Source organism: Biomphalaria glabrata, chromosome 1 (assembly GCF_947242115.1).
Source record: "Biomphalaria glabrata chromosome 1, xgBioGlab47.1, whole genome shotgun sequence".
NCBI lineage: Eukaryota > Metazoa > Mollusca > Gastropoda > Planorbidae > Biomphalaria > Biomphalaria glabrata.
Window position 1 is genome coordinate 90,218,043 of NC_074711.1, and position 25,506 is coordinate 90,243,548.

Consider the following 25,506-nt stretch of genomic DNA (forward strand, 5'->3'; position numbering starts at 1 on the left):
GGATATGGCTTGTTGTGTGGTATATGCGTCCAGTACAGATGATCGATGGTCTCCCTACCCTCCACTATCCCCGCTTGTCCTGGGAGGAAGTTTGGGCTAGGGTGCAATAAACTTGAAATATGAAAAAAATATTCAAAACATTAAAAAAAAAATTTACACATTGGACAAGCGAATGTTTCAATATTAAAATTTAAAAAAAGTCTAAACGGAGCAGCTTTAACGAACATCTACTACGTACATTAGGATTCCAAAATATATTGTACATTTAGGCCTACTTCTAAAAGAAAAACGCGAAAATTATGTCTGTATGTTACTTTTCTTTGTCCTTATAACCGAGTTAAACCGTTCCGGATCCCAATTGGGATGCTTTCAGCGCTTCCCTAGACCAAATCTTGCTAAAAAAGGGAAGGGGGCGCAAATGAAATTGTTTTCACAACTAGTAAACGTTTGAGAAACACGGATCTACAGTTTATTATGGAATATTAAGGTACATTATAGTTTGTATAATTGAGTACGCATTTTAGCATGTAGGCTAAATGATGTATTTCAATAAATCTCAAAAGTGATTCTCTTGGCAAAAACATTATCTATATATAGCCTACCTTACCTAAAGACATGCGATATTTTGTTTTCTTAGTTAAAACAGAAGTCATAGCTAATCAATTTTTCGCCAAACAAAACTGTTATAAGTGAATCTGAAACACAATAGATGTCAGAACACAAACGGCTTTAAAAAAATGACTGTTATAGCCTTATAGGCTACAGCAAGTCCTTTTTTTATCACGAGAAACTTTAGCATTTTGTAGAAGCGAAGTTTTAGATTGTGACTATATAATAGGCCTATATATTGTAGATATTTTGAGCTAGGTAATACACTCTATAGTTATTCTTATTATTTGAGCGCAATGTATTTATGATATTACAATTTTTGTTCCTAGAATAAAAAAGGGGGGAGGGGGCGCCAAAAAATGGCGTGTTACAGATACACTGCCCGTTTTTAAACAGTTATTTCAAGATATCTAGTCAGGATAGAGTCTGGCTTTAACATCTTCATTATAGTGATGTTTTTATTTTAAAAACTCGATTCTTTGACAGTAAAGTATATCTACTTCAGTTTACTGGATATCGACGAGCGGTACCTGTTGAAAAAGGTTTGAAAAGCACTGATCTAGATCTAGATCTACTGGGTAATAGTTGAAAGCAATCGTATATTTACTAAATTCTTTATCACTTAGCCGAAATTCGTATCTATAGTTTTGTATATAAATAACAAAATGGCGAGTGTTTTGCTTTCACACTCACAGCATTCGCAGGTTGAAACTTTAAAGAGGCGTAAGAAACAAAATAAAATTCTAAAAAAATAAATAAACTAAAAATTCTTTTGTCTGTTCGCGAACATTTATATTTATCGGATGAAGCAACACGGGTAAATGTCTTAATAGTCTAAACTGTTCTAGATCTAGTAAAATCTAGTACCATAATTAGTATTATTAGTAGTAGATAGTCTATGTCTAGATCTATATGGATCTCTAGACTCTATTACTCATAAGTTAAATTATTATTATATAGAGAGAGATCTAGGTCTAGAATATTGACCTTGAGGCACTAGTAGACTAGAGGACAAGTTTAGATTAGATTTTATTATCTTATCTAATGTAGATTTAGATCTAGAATATCATCTGGATGATCTAGCCATGGGCATGGGCGCCCTCAGGATTTTTCGCAGAGTGCAAGCTGCTAACCATGGCTCAAAGTCTTAGCCTCAACAGTAAACATTAAATACTCTATTTATTCATGAAATAAAAAAACAAACTAAAAACGTGAACAAAATCTTCAATGTACACATTCATTGTTAACTTTATCAGTGAGGACCGTGCTTCCCTACATTCGATCAAATGAAAACTGCAAATGTTTGGCTGCTGAAACTGTCAATAACTTTACTAAATATACTAATGCATTGATTTTCGTTGCGATGGACAAGCTGCTGATGATCGCTTATCGAGTAGTTCTGATATTCTTCTTTGTATTGCAGCTTTTAGGATGAAGACAAAACAAGTTGAACTGACCATTATTATTGCTCGAAAAGCGAGACATATGAAGCAAGTTAAGAATCAAGATATGTAATGTAAAGCCATGTTCTCTAATAACTCCCAAAATCCAAACATGTTTTTTTTTCTCAGTGTGTCTGTCGACTGCGAAATTCTCAGCAGCAGCAACTCAATATTTGGTATCAGGCTTTTCTGCCAGCAGTCTCTTCTTCCTCAAGATGACATTTCTGACGTGTTCCTTAGGATGGTCATGTTGGTTTTTGATTATGTCATTAAGGATGTGCTGTTGAGCGAAAAGACTACTACACAGTGGAAACTGGTTCAAGAACAGATGACTAATTAACAACAATGAAAAGACAAATCAGAAACAAGAGGAGAGGCATTTACTACACATGTGCAGTTTGTTTGGTTTTATTTACAGTAATTATTTTAAGATCCGCCAAACAGTCAAAGATCTCAAAGTTGAGACTTAAATCTCGAATGGATTCTTATTTTTCAGTTGATTGTGTCTAACACAAATAAGGTAAATTTAAATTTAGCAACAACGCTATCGTTAGGGACAGTTACAGAAAAAGAATACTAGCCATCAGTAGGACAGCCTTGGGCAGCAATGACATTAGACACATGCAGTGCGTTTCTCTGAACCACAATTTCTTCACTAAAATACCCAGCAAATGTAGTTAATTCATGATGTATTTCAGGTGATATACTTTCCATATTTCACAGGCATAAAGCAATAGTAATCTAATGTGGTGTATAAAATACAAACATGCTCAATGTGTGAAGCACCATTAAAGAGTGGCAACACAGTTTTTCTGATATACTGGGAGATGTGCATTTGTACAAACTTTTTAAAGGGATTTGAGTTTTTCTTTGATCATCAGATAAATATTTGATAAGCAAATAGTCCTTTTTTCTGAGAATTAATTGCATTTTTTTTGTGTAGAGATAGGGACACCTCAAACACCCAACAGCTCTGTAAAAAAGATCTATATCTTACATCAGAAGAACACTTTTTAAAAAATAACATCTATGTATCCCTTAATATTTTTTCAGATGGAACTGAAGCATCCCACATGCACAATAGCAATGAAGAGAACTATGAGAGAGGATATGAATTGTGGCTTATGGTTAAAGCCAAAAAGGTATTTGGTGCATTATGTAACCAATCATCCAAAAACTGTAAAATGTAGCATAAGATGAATACAATGTGTTAAAATAAAATAGTTATCAAACTGTTTATTATATTAAATTTTAATATATTTTTTTTTGCTGCAGAGAAATCAAAATATTAAATTGTATGGCCTTACTTGGGCATTTTCTGGTTGGATTGGTCAAGGCACACATAATCCTTATACAAATGTTTCTCTGACAGCTTACATTGTTTGATGGATTACTGGAGCTAAAAGAAGGCATAATTTAACAATAGTCTACATTGGGGTAAGTTTCCGTAGCTGCACCTACACTTTCCATGTTCTTATGTATTGGTTTTCTCTCGACTGTTTTTGTTGGTCTTTCTATTACATACACAATTTAGTTCTTAATATAAATATATTTTTATTTAACTCTATCTTTGTTTTTGAAATTTTTTGTTCTGTTAGAAGGCCTGCATACAACATTTATTACACATCTGTGTTTTCTCTCTCTTTGCAGACTTTAAGAAATGCATTAGATTTAAATGGCTTTCAAAAACATTTTAATTATAGCACATGATGGAGGATGGGATATTGCTCATGACATCTTAAAAGATAAAAAATTAGCTAATCTATTTTATGCTATTGGGTATGTTGGTTACGTTTCTTTTGCAAAAGCTAGTGATGATGAGATAGAAACATATATATACAATGGGATGCCTGAATCAGCCAGGAAAAACAATGACTAAGTAGAGTTTAATAAGCTTATTAACATGCATGACTAGCTTGATCATGAAATGCATAGGAGATAATTATATTCTCTTTTGAAGTAATGCCTGTAATATAGAAGATATGAAGATTGTGTTGTCCTATTCTTTTTGGTCTTCCTCTGTGCCTTGTGCCTGTGGATTCCCATCTAAAGCCTGAATAGCTCTTTTGTTGGCATTTTTATTTTAGATGTAACTTATCTATTGTTCACTATTCATTAAGTTTTGAAAGTGGTTTTCTGAGTTTGGAAAGACCTAATCAACTTCCTAACAAACAACTCTGCTAGCTTGTGAACTAGGTGAACATATAAGGATATCTAGCATGTAATAACTTCTATGAAACTTTTAAAAGAATAAGTATGTTATTATGAGCTTTTTTTTAAAGTAAAAGCATATATTAATATATTTAAATAGATTTTGCATTTTGGAAAGTGTTATGCAAAAGTGATTCTGTTCACATCTGCCATTATCCAAGCACATATGATTCTCCTGAGGCTTACATCACTGGAAAAAGTCTTTCGGCCTCTGAAGATTACAGTACATGTAATGCTGCAAATGGAGGAGGATGCTGGGCCAGGTAAACACTCTATAACATAATGACATAGTGAATGAAATAAAATTGTATTGTAATTTTAGTCTAAAATAGTGATATATATATATACAAATATATATATATATAATATTTACATATAAGTATACAGTATAAGCCAGTTCCTGAATTAGCTTGTTACAATGCACATTGGCCAAGAAATACAGCCAAAGTTTAAAATTCTGGATAAAGTCATCTCTATTTTACTTTGGCTAGCTATTTCCTGTATAGGCAAAAGATTGGCAGCAATTCTCTCTGCAAATGATGATGTGCTGATTCATAATAGAACATTTGACATTTTTAATCATGGGTGGTTGAGGGGGGTTGCTAAGTGGTTAAGTGCAGTTGCTTTAGAGCTAAGGGTTTTCAGGTTCAAATCTTGTTGAAGATTGCTTTTGAATTTCAGGATTTTAGAATGCCTTGGGTCAGTGCAATTCTAATGGGTATCTGACATTAGTTGGGGAAAGTAAAGAAGGTTGGTCGTTGTGCTGGCCATATGATACCTTTATAACAGTAGGCCACAGAAACAGATGACATTTACATCATCTGCCATATAGATTGCAAATTCTAAAAGGCATTCTTTTTACATTTTAATCTTTTCTGAGCAACTAAATTGATGATCATGTTAAATCAACATTTGATTTTAAAAAAATAATTTCTGATTTACTTTGATGCAAGTAAAAGCTAATATTATAAGCATTACTCACCATAGTCAAATTATGAACTTTTATAAAGTATGCTAAGTAGGCTTAGCAAAGCATAAAAAAAAGAATATTTGCTATTGACCTTTTAGAAAATTAAAACAAAAAAAAATGTTTGTGCCAAGATCATTATACTATAGCTTTTTATTGTATTGCATGCCACCTAAAAAAAGTTTGACATTCTGCATGATATCTACTGAGGTCAGTGAAATATGGAAAAGGAGCTACAAACTAAGTACATTAATGACACCAAAAAAAAAAAAGAATTAGAAGATAACTACCATGTCAGACAAAACTGTATAATTTTAAGAAAGGCCTAACTTCTAGCTATGACCAATTGTTACAAAGAATACATTTTATTACTTAATTATCAGAAAGAATGTCAAATTAGGTAGGAGGTGTGGTGGCCGAGTGGTAAAGTTGCTAGCTTCTGAACCAAGGGTTTCAGGTTTGAATTCTGGTGAAGACTGGGATTTTTACTTTCTGTAATGTCTTAGTGTCAATGATTAGATTGAGCATGGTAATGACTTATGTCAATGAAAACATTGAAAATGGTAATGAGTTAGTGTCAATGATTACATTGAGAATGGTAATGACTTAGTGTTATTGATTGGATTGAGAATGGTAATGTCTTAGTGTCAATGATGACTTTGAGAATAGTAATGTGTTAGTGTTAATGATTACATTGAGAATGCTATGTCAATGATTACTTTGAGAATGGTATTGTCTTAGTGTCAATGATTAGATTGAGAATGGTAATGTCTTAGTGTCAATGATTAGATTAAGAATGGTAATGACCTAGTGTCAATGATTAGATTGAGAATGGTAATGTCTTAGTGTCAAAGATTACATTGAAAATAGTAATGTCTTAGTGCCAATGATGACAGTGAGAATGGTAATGTCTTAGTGTCAATGATTAGATTGAGAATGGTAATGTCTTAGTGTCAATGATGACTTTGAGAGTAGTAATGTGTTAGTGTCAATGATTACATTGAGAATGCTATGTCAATGATTACTTTGAGAATGGTAATGTTTTAGTGTCAATAATTAGATTGAGAATGGTAATGACTTAGTGTCAATGATTACATTGACAATGGTAATGTCTAAGTGACAATGATTACATTAAAAATGTTATGTCAATGATTAGATTAAGAATGGTAATGACTTAGTGTCAATGATTACATTGAGAATGGTAATGTCATTTTGTCAGTGATTACATTGAGAATGGTAATGTCTTAGTGTCAATGATTAGATTAAGAATGGTAATGTTTTAGTGTCAATGATTACATTGAGAATGGCAATGCTTTAGTGTCAATGATTACATTTAGAATGGTAATGTCTAAGTGTCAATGATTACATTGAGAATGTTATGTCAATGATTAGATTAAGAATGGTAATGATTAGTGTCAATGATTAGATTGAGAATGGTAATGTTTTAGTGTCAATGATTACATTGAGAATGTTAATGTCTTATTGTCAATGATTACATTGAGAATGCTATGTCAATGATTACTTTGAGAATGGTAATGTGTTAGTGTCAATGATTAGATTGAGAATGGTAATGTCTTAGTGTCAATGATGACTTTGAGAGTAGTAATGTGTTAGTGTCAATGATTACATTGAGAATGCTATGTCAATGATTACTTTGAGAATGGTAATGTTTTAGTGTCAATAATTAGATTGAGAATGGTAATGACTTAGTGTCAATGATTAAATTGACAATGGTAATGTCTAAGTGACAATGATTACATTAAAAATGTTATGTCAATGATTAGATTAAGAATGGTAATGACTTAGTGTCAATGATTACATTGAGAATGGTAATGTCATTTTGTCAGTGATTACATTGAGAATGGTAATGTCTTAGTGTCAATGATTAGATTAAGAATGGTAATGTTTTAGTGTCAATGATTACATTGAGAATGGTAATGTCATTTTGTCAGTGATTACATTGAGAATGGTAATGTCTAAGTGTCAATGATTACATTGAGAATGTTATGTCAATGATTAGATTAAGAATGGTAATGATTAGTGTCAATGATAAGATTGAGAATGGTAATGTTTTAGTGTCAATGATTACATTGAGAATGTTAATGTCTTATTGTCAATGATTACATTGAGAATGCTATGTCAATGATTACTTTGAGAATGGTAATGTGTTAGTGTCAATGATTAGATTGAGAATGGTAATGTCTTAGTGTCAATGATTAGATTGAGAATGGTAATGTCTTAGTGTCAATGATTAGATTAAGAATGGTAATGACCTAGTGTCAATGATTACATTGAGAATGGTAATGTCTTAGTGTCAATGATTACATTAAGAATGTTAAGTCAATGATTAGATTAAGAATGGTAATGACTTAGTGTCAATGATTAGATTAAGAATGGTAAAGTTTTAGTGTCAATGATGACTTTGAAAATGGTAATGTGTTAGTGTCAATGATTACATTGAGAATTGTAATGTCTTAGTGTCAATGATTAGATTGAGAATTATAATGTGTTAGTGTCAATGAAAAGATTATGAATGGTAAAGTTTTAGTGTCAATGATGACTTTGAAAATGGTAATGTCTTAGTGTCAATGATTACATTCAGAATGGTAATGTCTTAGTGTCAATGATTAGATTGAGAATTATAATGTGTTAGTGTCAATGAAAAGATTTTGAATGGTAAAGTTTTAGTGTCAATGATGACTTTGAAAATGGTAATGTGTTAGTGTCAATGATTACATTGAGAATGGTAATGTCTTAGTGTCAATGATTAGATTGAGAATGGTAATGTCTAAGTGTCAATGATTACATTGAGAATGGTAATGACTTAGTGTCAATGAGAACATTGAAAATGGAAATGTGTTAGTGTCAATGATTAGATTGAGAATGGTAATGTTTTAGTGTCAATGATTACATTGAGAATGTTAATGTCTTATTGTCAATGATTACATTGAGAATGCTGTGTCAATGATTACTTTAAGAATGGTAATGTGTTAGTGTCAATGATTAGATTGAGAATGGTAATGTCTTAGTGTCAATGATTAGATTGAGAATGGTAATGTCTTAGTGTCAATGATTAGATTAAGAATGGTAATGACCTAGTGTCAATGATTAGATTGAGAATGGTAATGTCTTAGTGTCAATGATTACATTGAAAATGGAAATGTGTTAGTGTCAATGATTAGATTGAGAATGGTAATGTTTTAGTGTCAATGATTACATTGAGAATGTTAATGTCTTATTGTCAATGATTACATTGAGAATGCTATGTCAATGATTACTTTGAGAATTGTAATGTCTTAGTGTCAATGATTAGATTGAGAATGGTAATGTCTTAGTGTCAATGATTAGATTAAGAATGGTAATGACCTAGTGTCAATGATTAGATTTAGAATGGTAATGTCTTAGTGTCAATGATAACATTAAGAATGTTAAGTCAATGATTAGATTAAGAATGGTAATGACTTAGTGTCAATGATTAGATTAAGAATGGTAAAGTTTTAGTGTCAATGATGACTTTGAAAATGGTAATGTGTTAGTGTCAATGATTACATTGAGAATGGTAATGTCTTAGTGTCAATGATTAGATTGAGAATGGTAATGTCTTAGTGTCAATGTTTAGATAGAGAATTATAATGTGTTAGTGTCAATGATTAGATTAAGAATGGTAAAGTTTTAGTGTGAATGATGACTTTGAAAATGGTAATGTGTTAGTGTCAATGATTACATTGAGAATGGTAATGTCTTAGTGTCAATGATTAGATTGAGAATGAAAATGTCTTAGTGTCAATGATTACATTGAGAATGGTAATGTGTTTGTGTCAATCATTAGATTGAGAATAGTATTGTCTTAGTGTCAATGATTAGATTGAGAATTGTAATTTCTTATTGTCAATTATTTCATTGACACTGGTAATGTCTTAGTATCAATGATTATATTAAGAATGGTAATGTCTTAGTGTCAATGATAACAGTGAGAATGGTAATGTCTTATAGTCAATGTTTACATTGGGAATGGTAATGTCATAGTGCCAATAATGACAGTAAGAATGGTAATGTCTTAGTGTCAATGATTAGATTGAGAATGGTAATGTCTTTGTGTCAATGATTAGATTAAGAATGGTAATGTTTTAGTGTCAATGATTACATTGAGAATAGTAATATATTAGTGTCAATGATTATATTGAGAATGGTAATGTGTTAGTTTCAATGATAAGATTGAAAATGGTAATGACTTAGTGTCAATGATTACATTGAGAATGGTAATGTTTTAGTGTCAATGATGAGATTGAGAATGGTAATGTTTAAGTGTCAATGATGACTTTAGAATGGTAATGTCTTAGTGTCAATAATTACATTAATAATGTTATATCAATGATTAGATTAAGAATGGTAATTTATTATTGTCAATGATTAGATTGAGAATGGTAAAGCCTTAGCGTCAATGATTAGATTGAGAATGGTAATGTCTTAGTGTCATGATTTGATTAAGAATGGTAATGATTTAGTGTCAATAATTAGATTAAGAATGTTAATGACTTAGTGTCAATGATTACATTGAGAATGATAATGTCTTAGTGTCAATGATTACATTGAGAATGGTAATGTCTTATTGTCAATGATTACATTAAGAATGCTATGTCAATGATTACTTTGAGAATGGTAATGTGTTAGTGTCAATGTTTACATTAAGAATGGTAAGATCTTAGTGTCAATGATTAGATTGAGAATTTTAATGTGTTAGTGTCAATGAAAAGATTATGAATGGTAATGTGTTAGTGTCAATAATAAGATTGAGAATGGTATTGTGTTAGTGTAAATGATAAGACTGAGAATGGTAATGTGTTAGTGTCAATGATGACTTTGAAAATGGTTATGTGTTAGTGTCAATGATTAGATATAGAATGGTAATTTCTTAGTGTCAGTGATTACATTGAGAATGGTAATGTATTAATGTAAATGGTTAGATTGAAAATAATAATATCTTAGTGTCAATGATAAGATTGAGAATGGTAATGTTTTAGTGTCAATGATGAGATTGAGAATGGTAATGTTTAAGTGTCAATGATGACTTTAGAATGGTAATGTCTTAGTGTCAACAATTACAATAATAATGTTATATCAATGATTTGATTAAGAATGGTAATGACTTAGTGTCAATAATTAGATTAAGAATGTTAATGACTTAGTGTCAATGATTACATTGAGAATGATAATGTCTTAGTGTCAATGATTAAATTAAGAATGGTAATGACTTAGTGTCAATAATTAGATTAAGAATGTTAATGACTTAGTGTCAATGATTACATTGAGAATGATAATGTCTTAGTGTCAATGATTAAATTAAGAATGGTAATGTTTTAGTGTCAATGATTACATTAAGAATGTTAATGTCTAAGTGTCAATGATTACATTGAGAATGGTATGTCAATGATTAAATTAAGAATGGTAAGGACTTAGTGTCAATAATTACATTGAGAATGGTAAGATCTTATTGTCTATGATTACATTGAGAATGGTAATGTCTTAGTGTCAAAGATTAGATAAAGGATTGTAATGTTTTAGTGTTAATGATTACATTGAGAATAATAATGTCTTAGTGTCAATGATTACATTAAGAATGGTAATGTTATGTGTCAATGATTACATTGAGAATGGTAATGTTTTAGTGTCAATGATTACATTGAGAATGGTAATGTCTAAGTGTCAATGATTACATTGAGAATGTTATGTCAATGATTAGATTAAGAATGGTAATGACTTAGTGTCAATGATTAGATTAAGAATGGTAATGACTTAGTGTCAATGATAACATTGAAAATGGAAATGTGTTAGTTTCAATGATTAGATTGAGAATGGTAATGTTTTAGTGTCAATGATTACATTGAGAATGTTAATGTCTTATTGTCAATGATTACATTGAGAATGCTATGTCAATGATTACTTTGAGAATTGTAATGTGTTAGTTTCAATGATTAGGTTGAGAATGGTAATGTCTTAGTGTCAATGATTAGATTGAGAATGGTAATGTCTTAGTGTCAATGATTAGATTAAGAATGGTAATGACCTAGTGTCAATGATTAGATTGAGAATGGTAATGTCTTAGTGTCAATGATTACATTAAGAATGTTAAGTCAATGATTAGATTAAGAATGGTAATGACTTAGTGTCAATGATTAGATTAAGAATGGTAAAGTTTTAGTGTCAATGATGACTTTGAAAATGGTAATGTGTTAGTGTCAATGATTACACTGAGAATGGTAATGTCTTAGTGTCAATGATTAGATTGAGAATTATAATGTGTTAGTGTCAATAAAAAGATTATGAATGGTAAAGTTTTAGTGTCAATGATGACTTTGAAAATGGTAATGTGTTAGTGTCAATGATTACATTGAGAATGGTAATGTCTTAGTGTCAATGATTGGATTGAGAATGGTAATTTCTTAGTGTCAATTTTTAGATAGAGAATTATAATGTGTTAGTGTCAATGATTAGATTAAGAATGTTAAGTCAATGATTAGATTAAGAATGGTAATGACTTAGTGTCAATGATTAGATTAAGAATGGTAAAGTTTTAGTGTCAATGATGACTTTGAAAATGGTAATGTGTTAGTGTCAATGATTACACTGAGAATGGTAATGTCTTAGTGTCAATGATTAGATTGAGAATTATAATGTGTTAGTGTCAATAAAAAGATTATGAATGGTAAAGTTTTAGTGTCAATGATGACTTTGAAAATGGTAATGTGTTAGTGTCAATGATTACATTGAGAATGGTAATGTCTTAGTGTCAATGATTGGATTGAGAATGGTAATTTCTTAGTGTCAATTTTTAGATAGAGAATTATAATGTGTTAGTGTCAATGATTAGATTAAGAATGGTATAGTTTTAGTGTCAATGATGACTTTGAAAATGGTAATGTGTTAGTGTCAATGATTACATTGAGAATGGTAATGTCTTAGTGTCAATGATTAGATTGAGAATGAAAATGTCTTAGTGTCAATGATTAGATTGAGAATGGTAATGTGTTTGTGTCAATCATTAGATTAAGAATAGTATTGTCTTAGTGTCAATGATTAGATTGAGAATGGTAATTTCTTATTGTCAATTATTTCATTGACACTGGTAATGTCTTAGTATCAATGATTACATTAAGAATGGTAATGTCTAAGTGTCAATGGTTATTTTGAGAATGTTATGTCAATGATTAGATTAAGAATGTTAATGTTTTATTGTCAATAATTACATTGAGAATGGTAATGTCTTAGTGTCAATGATTACATTGAGAATAGTAATGTCTTAGTGCCAATGATGACAGTGAGAATGGTAATGTCTTAGTGTCAATGATTAGATTAAGAATAATAATGACCTAGTGTAAATGATTAGATTGAGAATGGTAATGTCTTAGTGTTAATGATTACATTAAGAATGTTATGTCAATGATTAGATTAAGAATGGTAATGACTTAGTGTCAATGATTACATTGAGAATGGTAATGTTTTAGTGTCAATGATGAGATTGAGAATGGTAATGTTTTAGTGTCAATAATTAGATTGAGAATGGTAATGACTTAGTGTCAATTATTACATTGACAATGGTAATGTCTAAGTGACAATGATTAAATTAAGAATGTTATGTCAATGATTAGATTAAGAATGGTAATGACTTAGTGTCAATGATTACATTGAGAATGGTAATGTTTTAGTGTCAATGATTACATTGAGAATGGAAATGTTTAAGTGTCAATGATTAGATTAAGAATGGTAATGACTTAGTGTCAATGATTAGATTAAGAATGGTAATGACTTAGTGTCAATGAGAACATTTAAAATGGAAATGTGTTAGTGTCAATGATTAGATTGAGAATGGTAATGTTTTAGTGTCAATGATTACATTGAGAATGTTAATGTCTTATTGTCAATGATTACATTGAGAATGCTATGTCAATGATTAATTTGAGAATGGTAATGTGTTAGTGTCAATGATTAGATTGAGAATGGTAATGTCTTAGTGTCAATGATTAGATTAAGAATTATAATGTGTTAGTGTCAATGAAAAGATTATGACTGGTAAAGTTTTAGTGTCAATGATGACTTTGAAAATGGTAATGTGTTAGTGTCAATGATTACATTGAGAATGGTAATGTCTTAGTGTCAATGATTAGATTGAGAATGGTAATGTCTTAGTGTCAATGATTAGATTGAGAATGGTAATGTCTTAGTGTCAATGATTAGATTGAGAATGGTAAAGTTTTAGTGTCAATGATGACTTTGAAAATGGTAATGTGTTAGTGTCAATGATTACATTCAGAATGGTAATGTCTTAGTGTCAATGATTAGATTGAGAATTATAATGTCTTAGTGTCAATGATTAAATTGAGAATAGTAATGTCTTAGTGCCAATGATAACAGTGAGAATGGTAATGTCTTAGTGTCAATGATAACATTGAAAATGGTAATGTGTTAGTGTCAATGATTAGATTGAGAATGGTAAGGTTTTAGTGTCAATGATTACATTGAGACTGGTAATGTCTTATTGTCAATGATTAGATTGAAAATAATAATGACTTAGTGGCAATATTAGATTGAGAATGGTAATGTTTTAGTGTCAATGATGAGATTGAGAATGGTAATGTTCAAGTGTCAATGATTACATTAAGAATGTTAATGTCTAAGTGTCAATGATTACATTGAGAATGGTATGTCAATGATTAAATTAAAAATGGTAAGGACTTAGTGTCAATAATTACATTGAGAATGGTAAGATCTTATTGTCTATGATTACATTGAGAATGGTAATGTCTTAGTGTCAAAGATTAGATAAAGGATTGTAATGTTTTAGTGTTAATGATTACATTGAGAATAATAATGTCTTAGTGTCAATGATTACATTAAGAATGGTAATGTTATGTGTCAATGATTACATTGAGAATGGTAATGTTTTAGTGTCAATGATTACATTGAGAATGGTAATGTCTAAGTGTCAATAATTACATTGAGAATGTTATGTCAATGATTAGATTAAGAATGGTAATGACTTAGTGTCAATGATTAGATTAAGAATGGTAATGACTTAGTGTCAATGATTACATTGAGAATGGTAATGTTTTAGTGTCAATGATGAGATTGAGAATGGTAATGTTTTAGTGTCAATAATTAGATTGAGAATGGTAATGACTTAGTGTCAATTATTACATTGACAATGGTAATGTCTAAGTGACAATGATTAAATTAAGAATGTTATGTCAATGATTAGATTAAGAATGGTAATGACTTAGTGTCAATGATTACATTGAGAATGGTAATGTGTTAGTGTCAATGATTACATTGAGAATGGTAATGTATTAGTGTCAATGATTAGATTGAGAATGAAAATGTCTTAGTGTCAATGATTAGATTGAGAATGGTAATGTGTTTGTGTCAATCATTAGATTGAGAATAGTATTGTCTTAGTGTCAATGATTAGATTGAGAATTGTAATTTCTTATTGTCAATTATTTCATTGACACTGGTAATGTCTTAGTATTAATGATTATATTAAGAATGGTAATGTCTTAGTGTAATGATAACAGTGAGAATGATAATGTCTTATAGTCAATGTTTACATTGGGAATGGTAATGTCATAGTGCCAATAATGACAGTAAGAATGGTAATGTCTTAGTGTCAATTATTAGATTGAGAATGGTAATGTCTTTGTGTCAATGATTAGATTGAGAATGGTAATTTCTTAGTGTCAATGATTAGATTGAGAATGGTAATGTCTAAGTGTCAATGATTACATTGAGAATGGTAATGTGTTAGTGTCAATGATTAGATTGAGAATGGTAAAGTTTTAGTGTCAATGATGACTTTGAGAATGGTAATGTCTTAGTGTCAATGATTAGATTGAGAATGGTAATTTCTTAGTGTCAATGATTAGATTGAGAATGGTAATGTCTTAGTGTCAATGATTAGATAGAGAATGGTAATGTGTTAGTGTCAATGATTACATTGAGAATGTTAATGTCTTATTGTCAATGATTACATTGAGAATGCTATGTCAATGATTACTTTGAGAATGGTAATGTGTTAGTTTCAATGATTAGGTTGAGAATGGTAATGTCTTAGTGTCAATGATTAGATTGAGAATGGTAATGTCTTAGTGTCAATGATTAGATTAAGAATGGTAATGACCTAGTGTCAATGATTAGATTGAGAATGTTAATGTCTTAGTGTCAATGATTACATTAAGAATGTTAAGTCAATGATTAGATTAAGAATGGTAATGACTTAGTGTCAATGATGACTTTGAAAATGGTAATGTGTTAGTGTCAATGATTACACTGAGAATGGTAATGTCTTAGTGTCAATGATTAGATTGAGAATTATAATGTGTTAGTGTCAATGAAAAGATTATGAATGGTAAAGTTTTAGTGTCAATGATGACTTTGAAAATGGTAATGTGTTAGTGTCAATGATTACATTGAGAATGGTAATGTCTTAGTGTCAATGATTAGATTGAGAATGGTAATTTCTTAGTGTCAATTTTTAGATAGAGAATTATAATGTGTTAGTGTCAATGATTAGATTAAGAATGGTATAGATTTAGTGTCAATGATGACTTTGAAAATGGTAATGTGTTAGTGTCAATGATTACATTGAGAATGGTAATGTCTTAGTGTCAATGATTAGATTGAGAATGAAAATGTCTTAGTGTCAATGATTAGATTGAGAATGGTAATTTCTTATTGTCAATTATTTCATTGACACTGGTAATGTCTTAGTATCAATGATTACATTAAGAATGGTAATGTCTAAGTGTCAATGGTTATTTTGAGAATGTTATGTCAATGATTAGATTAAGAATGTTAATGTTTTATTGTCAATAATTACAATGAGAATGGTAATGTCTTAGTGTCAATGATTACATTGAGAATAGTAATGTCTTAGTGCCAATGATGACAGTGAGAATGGTAATGTCTTAGTGTCAATGATTAGATTAAGAATAATAATGACCTAGTGTCAATGATTAGATTGAGAATGGTAATGTCTTAGTGTTAATGATTACATTAAGAATGTAAAGTCAATGATTAGATTAAGAATGGTAATGACTTAGTGTCAATGATTACATTGAGAATGGTAATGTTTTAGTGTCAATGATGAGATTGAGAATGGTAATGTTTTAGTGTCAATAATTAGATTGAGAATGGTAATGACTTAGTGTCAATTATTACATTGACAATGGTAATGTCTAAGTGACAATGATTAAATTAAGAATGTTATGTCAATGATTAGATTAAGAATGGTAATGACTTAGTGTCAATGATTACATTGAGAATGGTAATGTGTTAGTGTCAATGATTACATTGAGAATGGTAATGTATTAGTGTCAATGATTAGATTGAGAATGAAAATGTCTTAGTGTCAATGATTAGATTGAGAATGGTAATGTGTTTGTGTCAATCATTAGATTGAGAATAGTATTGTCTTAGTGTCAATGATTAGATTGAGAATTGTAATTTCTTATTGTCAATTATTTCATTGACACTGGTAATGTCTTAGTATTAATGATTATATTAAGAATGGTAATGTCTTAGTGTAATGATAACAGTGAGAATGATAATGTCTTATAGTCAATGTTTACATTGGGAATGGTAATGTCATAGTGCCAATAATGACAGTAAGAATGGTAATGTCTTAGTGTCAATTATTAGATTGAGAATGGTAATGTCTTTGTGTCAATGATTAGATTGAGAATGGTAATGTTTTAGTGTCAATGATTACATTGCGAATGGTAATGTCTAAGTGTCAATGATTACATTGAGAATGTTATGTCAATGATTAGATTAAGAATGGTAATGACTTAGTGTCAATGATTACATTGAGAATGGTAATGTGTTAGTGTCAATGATTAGATGGAGAATGGTAATGTGTTAGTGTCAATGATTAGATTGAGAATGGCAACGACTTAGTGTCAATGAAAACATTGAAAATGGTAATGTGTTATTGTCAATGATTAGATTGAAAATGGTAATGTTTTAGTGTCAATGATTAGATTGAGAATGGTAATGTCTTAGTGTCAATAATTAGATTTAGAATGGTAATGTCTAAGTGTCAACGATTAGATTGAGAATTATAATGAGTTAGTTTTAATGATAAGATTATGAATGGTAATGTGTTTGTGTCAATGATAAGTTTGAGCATAGTAATGTGTTAGTGTCAATGATTACATTAGGAATGGTAATGTCTTATTGTCAATGATTAGATTGAGAATGGCAATGTGTTAGTGTCAATGATGAGATTGAGAATGGTTATGTTTAAGTGTCAATGATGACTTTAGAATGGTAATGTCTTAGTGTCAATAATTACATTAATAATGTTATATCAATGATTAGATTAAGAATGGTAATTTATTATTGTCAATGATTAGATTGAGAATGGTAAAGCCTTAGCGTCAATGATTAGATTGAGAATGGTAATGTCGTAGTGTCATGATTTGATTAAGAATGGTAATGATTTAGTGTCAATAATTAGATTAAGAATGTTAATGACTTAGTGTCAATGATTACATTGAGAATGATAATGTCTTAGTGTCAATGATTACATTGAGAATGGTAATGTCTTATTGTCAATGATTACATTAAGAATGCTATGTCAATGATTACTTTGAGAATGGTAATGTGTTAGTGTCAATGTTTACATTAAGAATGGTAAGATCTTAGTGTCAATGATTAGATTGAGAATTTTAATGTGTTAGTGTCAATGAAAAGATTATGAATGGTAATGTGTTTGTGTCCATAATAAGATTGAGAATGGTATTGTGTTAGTGTAAATGATTAGACTGAGAATGGTAATGTGTTAGTGTCAATGATGACTTTGAAAATGGTTATGTGTTAGTGTCAATGATTAGATATAGAATGGTAATTTCTTAGTGTCAGTGATTACATTGAGAATGGTAATGTATTAATGAAAATGGTTAGATTGAAAATAATAATATCTTAGTGTCAATGATTAGATTGAGAATGGTAATGTTTTAGTGTCAATGATGAGATTGAGAATGGTAATGTTTAAGTGTCAATGATGACTTTAGAATGGTAATGTCTTAGTGTCAACAATTACAATAATAATGTTATATCAATGATTAGATTAAGAATGGTAATTTATTATTGTCAATGATTTGATTGAGAATGGTAATGCCTTAGCATCAATGATTAGATTGAGAATGGTAATGTCTTAGTGTCATGATTTGATTAAGAATGGTAATGACTTAGTGTCAATAATTAGATTAAGAATGTTAATGACTTAGTGTCAATGATTACATTGAGAATGATAATGTCTTAGTGTCAATGATTACATTAAGAATGGTAATGTTATGTGTCAATGATTACATTGAGAATGGTAATGTTTTAGTGTCAATGATTACATTGAGAATGGTAATGTCTAAGTGTCAATGATTACATTGAGAATGTTATGTCAATGATTAGATTAAGAATGGTAATGACTTAGTGTCAATGATTAGATTAAGAATGGTAATGACTTAGTGTCAATGATAACATTGAAAATGGAAATGTGTTAGTTTCAATGATTAGATTGAGAATGGTAATGTCTTAGTGTCAATGATTAGATTGAGAATTATAATGTGTTAGTGTCAATGAAAAGATTATGAATGGTAAAGTTTTAGTGTCAATGATGACTTTGAAAATGGTAATGTGTTAGTGTCAATGATTACATTGAGAATGGTAATGTCTTAGTGTCAATGATTAGATTGAGAATGGTAATTTCTTAGTGTCAATGATTAGATTGAGAATGGTAATGTCTTAGTGTCAATGATTAGATAGAGAATGGTAATGTGTTAGTGTCAATGATTAGATTGAGAATGGTAAAGTTTTAGTGTCAATGATGACTTTGAGAATGGTAATGTCTTAGTGTCAATGATTAGATTGAGAATGGTAATTTCTTAGTGTCAATGATTAGATTGAGAATGGTAATGTCTTAGTGTCAATGATTAGATAGAGAATGGTAATGTGTTAGTGTCAATGATTACATTGAGAATGTTAATGTCTTATTGTCAATGATTACATTGAGAATGCTATGTCAATGATTACTTTGAGAATGGTAATGTGTTAGTTTCAATGATTAGGTTGAGAATGGTAATGTCTTAGTGTCAATGATTAGATTGAGAATGGTAATGTCTTAGTGTCAATGATTAGATTAAGAATGGTAATGACCAAGTGTCAATGATTAGATTGAGAATGGTAATGTCTTAGTGTCAATGATTACATTAAGAATGTTAAGTCAATGATTAGATTAAGAATGGTAATGACTTAGTGTCAATGATTAGATTAAGAATGGTAAAGTTTTAGTGTCAATGATGACTTTGAAAATGGTAATGTGTTAGTGTCAATGATTACACTGAGAATGGTAATGTCTTAGTGTCAATGATTAGATTGAGAATTATAATGTGTTAGTGTCAATGATTACATTGAGAATGGTAATGTCTTAGTGTCAATGATTAGATTGAGAATGGTAATTTCTTAGTGTCAATTTTTAGATAGAGAATTATAATGTGTTAGTGTCAATGATTAGATTAAGAATGGTATAGATTTAGTGTCAATGATGACTTTGAAAATGGTAATGTGTTAGTGTCAATGATTACATTGAGAATGGTAATGTCTTAGTGTCAATGATTAGATTGAGAATGAAAATGTCTTAGTGTCAATGATTAGATTGAGAATGGTAATGTGTTTGTGTCAATTATTAGATTAAGAATAGTATTGTCTTAGTGTCAATGATTAGATTGAGAATGGTAATTTCTTATTGTCAATTATTTCATTGACACTGGTAATGTCTTAGTATCAATGATTACATTAAGAATGGTAATGTCTAAGTGTCAATGGTTATTTTGAGAATGTTATGTCAATGATTAGATTAAGAATGTTAATGTTTTATTGTCAATAATTACATTGAGAATGGTAATGTCTTAGTGTCAATGATTACATTGAGAATAGTAATGTCTTAGTGCCAATGATGACAGTGAGAATGGTAATGTCTTAGTGTCAATGATTAGATTAAGAATAATAATGACCTAGTGTCAATGATTAGATTGAGAATGGTAATGTCTTAGTGTTAATGATTACATTAAGAATGTAAAGTCAATGATTAGATTAAGAATGGTAATGACTTAGTGTCAATGATTACATTGAGAATGGTAATGTTTTAGTGTCAATGATGAGATTGAGAATGGTAATGTTTTAGTGTCAATAATTAGATTGAGAATGGTAATGAGTTAGTGTCAATTATTACATTGACAATGGTAATGTCTAAGTGACAATGATTAAATTAAGAATGTTATGTCAATGATTAGATTAAGAATGGTAATGACTTAGTGTCAATGATTACATTGAGAATGGTAATGTGTTAGTGTCAATGATTACATTGAGAATGGTAATGTATTAGTGTCAATGATTAGATTGAGAATGAAAATGTCTTAGTGTCAATGATTAGATTGAGAATGGTAATGTGTTTGTGTCAATCATTAGATTGAGAATAGTATTGTCTTAGTGTCAATGATTAGATTGAGAATTGTAATTTCTTATTGTCAATTATTTCATTGACACTGGTAATGTCTTAGTATTAATGATTATATTAAGAATGGTAATGTCTTAGTGTCAATGATAACAGTGAGAATGATAATGTCTTATAGTCAATGTTTACATTGGTAATGGTAATGTCATAGTGCCAATAATGACAGTAAGAATGGTAATGTCTTAGTGTCAATTATTAGATTGAGAATGGTAATGTCTTTGTGTCAATGATTAGATTGAGAATGGTAATGTTTTAGTGTCAATGATTACATTGCGAATGGTAATGTCTAAGTGTCAATGATTACATTGAGAATGTTATGTCAATGATTAGATTAAGAATGGTAATGACTTAGTGTCAATGATTACATTGAGAATGGTAATGTGTTAGTGTCAATGATTAGATGGAGAATGGTAATGTGTTAGTGTCAATGATTAGATTGAGAATGGCAACGACTTAGTGTCAATGAAAACATTGAAAATGGTAATGTGTTATTGTCAATGATTAGATTGAAAATGGTAATGTTTTAGTGTCAATGATTAGATTGAGAATGGTAATGTCTTAGTGTCAATAATTAGATTTAGAATGGTAATGTCTAAGTGTCAACGATTAGATTGAGAATTATAATGAGTTAGTTTTAATGATAAGATTATGAATGGTAATGTGTTTGTGTCAATGATAAGTTTGAGCATAGTAATGTGTTAGTGTCAATGATTACATTAGGAATGGTAATGTCTTATTGTCAATGATTAGATTGAGAATGGCAATGTCTTAGTGTCAATGATGAGATTGAGAATGGTTATGTTTAAGTGTCAATGATGACTTTAGAATGGTAATGTCTTAGTGTCAATAATTACATTAATAATGTTATATCAATGATTAGATTAAGAATGGTAATTTATTATTGTCAATGATTAGATTGAGAATGGTAAAGCCTTAGCGTCAATGATTAGATTGAGAATGGTAATGTCTTAGTGTCATGATTTGATTAAGAATGGTAATGATTTAGTGTCAATAATTAGATTAAGAATGTTAATGACTTAGTGTCAATGATTACATTGAGAATGATAATGTCTTAGTGTCAATGATTACATTGAGAATGGTAATGTCTTATTGTCAATGATTACATTAAGAATGCTATGTCAATGATTACTTTGAGAATGGTAATGTGTTAGTGTCAATGTTTACATTAAGAATAGTAAGATCTTAGTGTCAATGATTAGATTGAGAATTTTAATGTGTTAGTGTCAATGAAAAGATTATGAATGGTAATGTGTTTGTGTCCATAATAAGATTGAGAATGGTATTGTGTTAGTGTAAATGATTAGACTGAGAATGGTAATGTGTTAGTGTCAATGATGACTTTGAAAATGGTTATGTGTTAGTGTCAATGATTAGATATAGAATGGTAATTTCTTAGTGTCAGTGATTACATTGAGAATGGTAATGTATTAATGAAAATGGTTAGATTGAAAATAATAATATCTTAGTGTCAATGATTAGATTGAGAATGGTAATGTTTTAGTGTCAATGATGAGATTGAGAATGGTAATGTTTAAGTGTCAATGATGACTTTAGAATGGTAATGTCTTAGTGTCAACAATTACAATAATAATGTTATATCAATGATTAGATTAAGAATGGTAATTTATTATTGTCAATGATTTGATTGAGAATGGTAATGCCTTAGCATCAATGATTAGATTGAGAATGGTAATGTCTTAGTGTCATGATTTGATTAAGAATGGTAATGACTTAGTGTCAATAATTAGATTAAGAATGTTAATGACTTAGTGTCAATGATTACATTGAGAATGATAATGTCTTAGTGTCAATGATTACATTGAGAATGGTAATGTCTTAGTGTCAATGATTAGATTAGGAATGGTAATGTTTTAGTGTCAATGATTACATTGAGAATGATAATGTGTTAGTGTCAATGATTACATTGAGAATGTTATGTCAATGATTAGATTTAGAATATAATGTCTTAGTGTCAATGATAAGATTAAGAATGGTAATGACTTAGTGTCAATGATTACATTGAGAATGGTAATGTGTTAGTGTCAATGATAAGATTGAAAATGGTATTGTGTTACTGTCAATGATTAGACTGAGAATGGTTATGTGTTAGTGTCAATGATTAGATGTAGAATGGTAATGTTTCAGTCTCAATGATGACTAAGTTTTGGAGGATGTTAGGAGGAGCATACCAGTTTACAATAACTTCTATTAGTGACCATAAAAAGAGCAATTAAAAAAGGATTATAAGTTAACCAATTACAATCTTAGAAGCCCAACTACTAAGTACTCTAAGTAGTAAACTCACTTTAATTTTTATAATAACACTTTGAAAAAGTTTTCTCTATTAAATCAATTATTTTGTATGAGTCAAACAAACATGGTAAAGGAGAAGAATCACAATATAATCATATGTAGTGTAAACAAAATGTTACTTCGTGACCAAATATTTGATAATTTGACTAAAAAAAAGCACAAAGTCATTGTATTCACAAGAATTCATTCAATCTCGTTTTCACTATGCATGAAGATAAACATATTCCCCTTTTCTAAAGACTCAATATTCAAACTTTTGCACAATGTAATCTTATATGTACACGAAGATGGCTGCAAAGTCTTGAAAACAAACAAAAAATGAACTATATCTGGATCATTAAATTAGGTTTGGTCTAAGTCTACCTTGTTTCTCAATATCTCTATTATACACTGGTAATCTACGTATAAATCATTACGCTGCTTGGCTTTGTAGCACTGGCAAAGATATTTATATATATATATATATATATTGTTACGTTTCTCACTACCCAGGCACTCTGCAAACTGCACCACACGACACAACCAATTAAAAGAATGTGACAACTCAGGGCTAAAAAACAGTTTAATATCAAATACATCTCAGCCAGACAGGGGACCAGACAAAAGTAAATTAACTGGTACCAGCATTTTAGTACATTTTAGTTTTGAAAATGATTTTAAGGTGGTAGAGGAGACAATTGCAAGCCCGCTAAAGCTTAAAATCCGTAAATGTTCACATTACCTAGCTAATCTTTGAATTGGGTTGGACATAGTTGGTGCATAAGCAAACATTAGAGTTGCATTAGAGAATAATCCATTTGGTTTATTGGCTTGACCACATAACATACGTTGAAATCTTTAAGTTGTCACAGATAAACAGTATCCATGCCACAGCAGCAATAACGTTGGAGGGTCAACAAAAAATTACAAAGATACCCTTAAGAGTTCTCTCAAGGTGTGTGAGGGAAACGATCCTTTCTCATTGCCTGAGGCCGTGAGTGTCGTGTTTCATGATATAAGGCAAGGAGCTCGGTAATCAACAAAAAACGTAGATCTAAGAATAAAAAAAACGGAAAGTGAGAAAAGAAGCAGGCATATCTGCAGCAAACCCAAGTTACCAATGACGTCTAGGAGGTCGGCTTTTTAAAGTAAAAAATTGGACTCCATAGCCATCTTCAAATTCATAGAAAATGGGAAATAATCTCATCTTAAGTTACGAAGGAGGAGCTATATATTTAAGCTAGCTTATCTGCTCATTAACTGATTAGCTATCGGTTACGTTAATGTGCGAAATCGACATTTTGCCTCTAAATATAGGCATAATGTTCATATTAACGGTTTAAGTACTCTTAGGGTTAGGATAGGGTTGCAAGCTCCTGCAAATAACTATAAAATAATAATTAAATTTATTAAGCGCTGTTAACAAAGCACTATAAACTCTTGCAGAGCTGACTTTTTGTGTCAAAACGCAAGAGTTAAGTCGAAGATAACTACAACATTACGTAGTACCTGGACAAGTGGATCCTGGTAGTTGGTGATAAATACAAAATGTGTACTCTTCTAATTCTGTTCTAATGTTGCTGCTCGGCGGTCTGAAAGTTCAACAAGAAAACAGCGCCCACTTTCTCTTTCTGCTGCGCCAAATACCTATATTGTTCATACCTCACAACCAGCAAAGACATACCTGACTTAATAGGCGTCCCATTTTTACCACTGGAGCAATACACCACAGGTGCGTTATGTAAGTCAAACTCATACGATACGTCACACACGCACACCAATCACCGTTCACAAGAGTGGAGGGGAGTAATAGGGGGAGAAAATGAAAGAATGTCAAGAGGAGGGGAGGGAAGAGAAATTGGGGAAAGAAAACTAAGTCTTAATACTAAAAAGGGAAGGGGGGGGAGGGACAGAAGTTATCTAAGACGCCCAGGATGACATCACATCCAGACGATGGCTGCTAGCGGCTCCTGGATGTCCCTCTTTGCTTTAGCAGAGACAAGGGGAGGGAAGCGACCTCTGTGACCCGAGTTGAGTCTGTCTTGGTCCAATGAATGAAAAAGGGTTTGTGTTTAAAGGAGATGGACTGGGTGACAAAATCAGCTCTTCTATTAGCATATGTGATGTAATACTAAAATATGATTTTATTCTTTTTGACTCACAATCGACTGGTGTCTGGAAATTTAAGCTCCCAGTAATTTAGTCACCCGGAAATTTAGGAACCGGGAAATCGGGCACTTTTTGACAAGGCGGAAAATTAGGCACTCTTCAATAGAGACTTAATTTAGAAGAAAATTGATTTTTTAGCGCATTTTATTCCGAAAAGACCAACTGTAATATTGGTATTATAATCAGGACAATGTCTGTCTTTGACAAAACAGAGACTAAGCATACTGAAGTAA

General features: G+C 30.4%; 1 protein-coding gene across 8 annotated transcripts in view; it reads left to right on the plus strand.

Annotated features, from left to right (window-relative positions):
• The first annotated feature begins 643 nt into the window (after positions 1-643).
• LOC129924265 (uncharacterized) overlaps positions 644-25,506 on the plus strand; it is a 32,157-nt gene continuing 7,294 nt past the window's right edge. For 3 of the 8 annotated variants that reach the window (XR_008776287.1, XR_008776288.1, XM_056018503.1), the window contains exons 1-5: positions 1,025-1,426; positions 2,181-2,571; positions 3,105-3,193; positions 3,327-3,488; positions 4,363-4,525. Coding sequence is in view for 1 of the 8 variants with exons in the window: in XM_056018503.1 (XP_055874478.1) it covers positions 4,429-4,525 (97 nt within the window). In the remaining 7 variants the exon portion in view is untranslated. The other 5 variants (XR_008776289.1, XR_008776290.1, XR_008776284.1 and 2 more) reach the window with 5 other exon arrangements.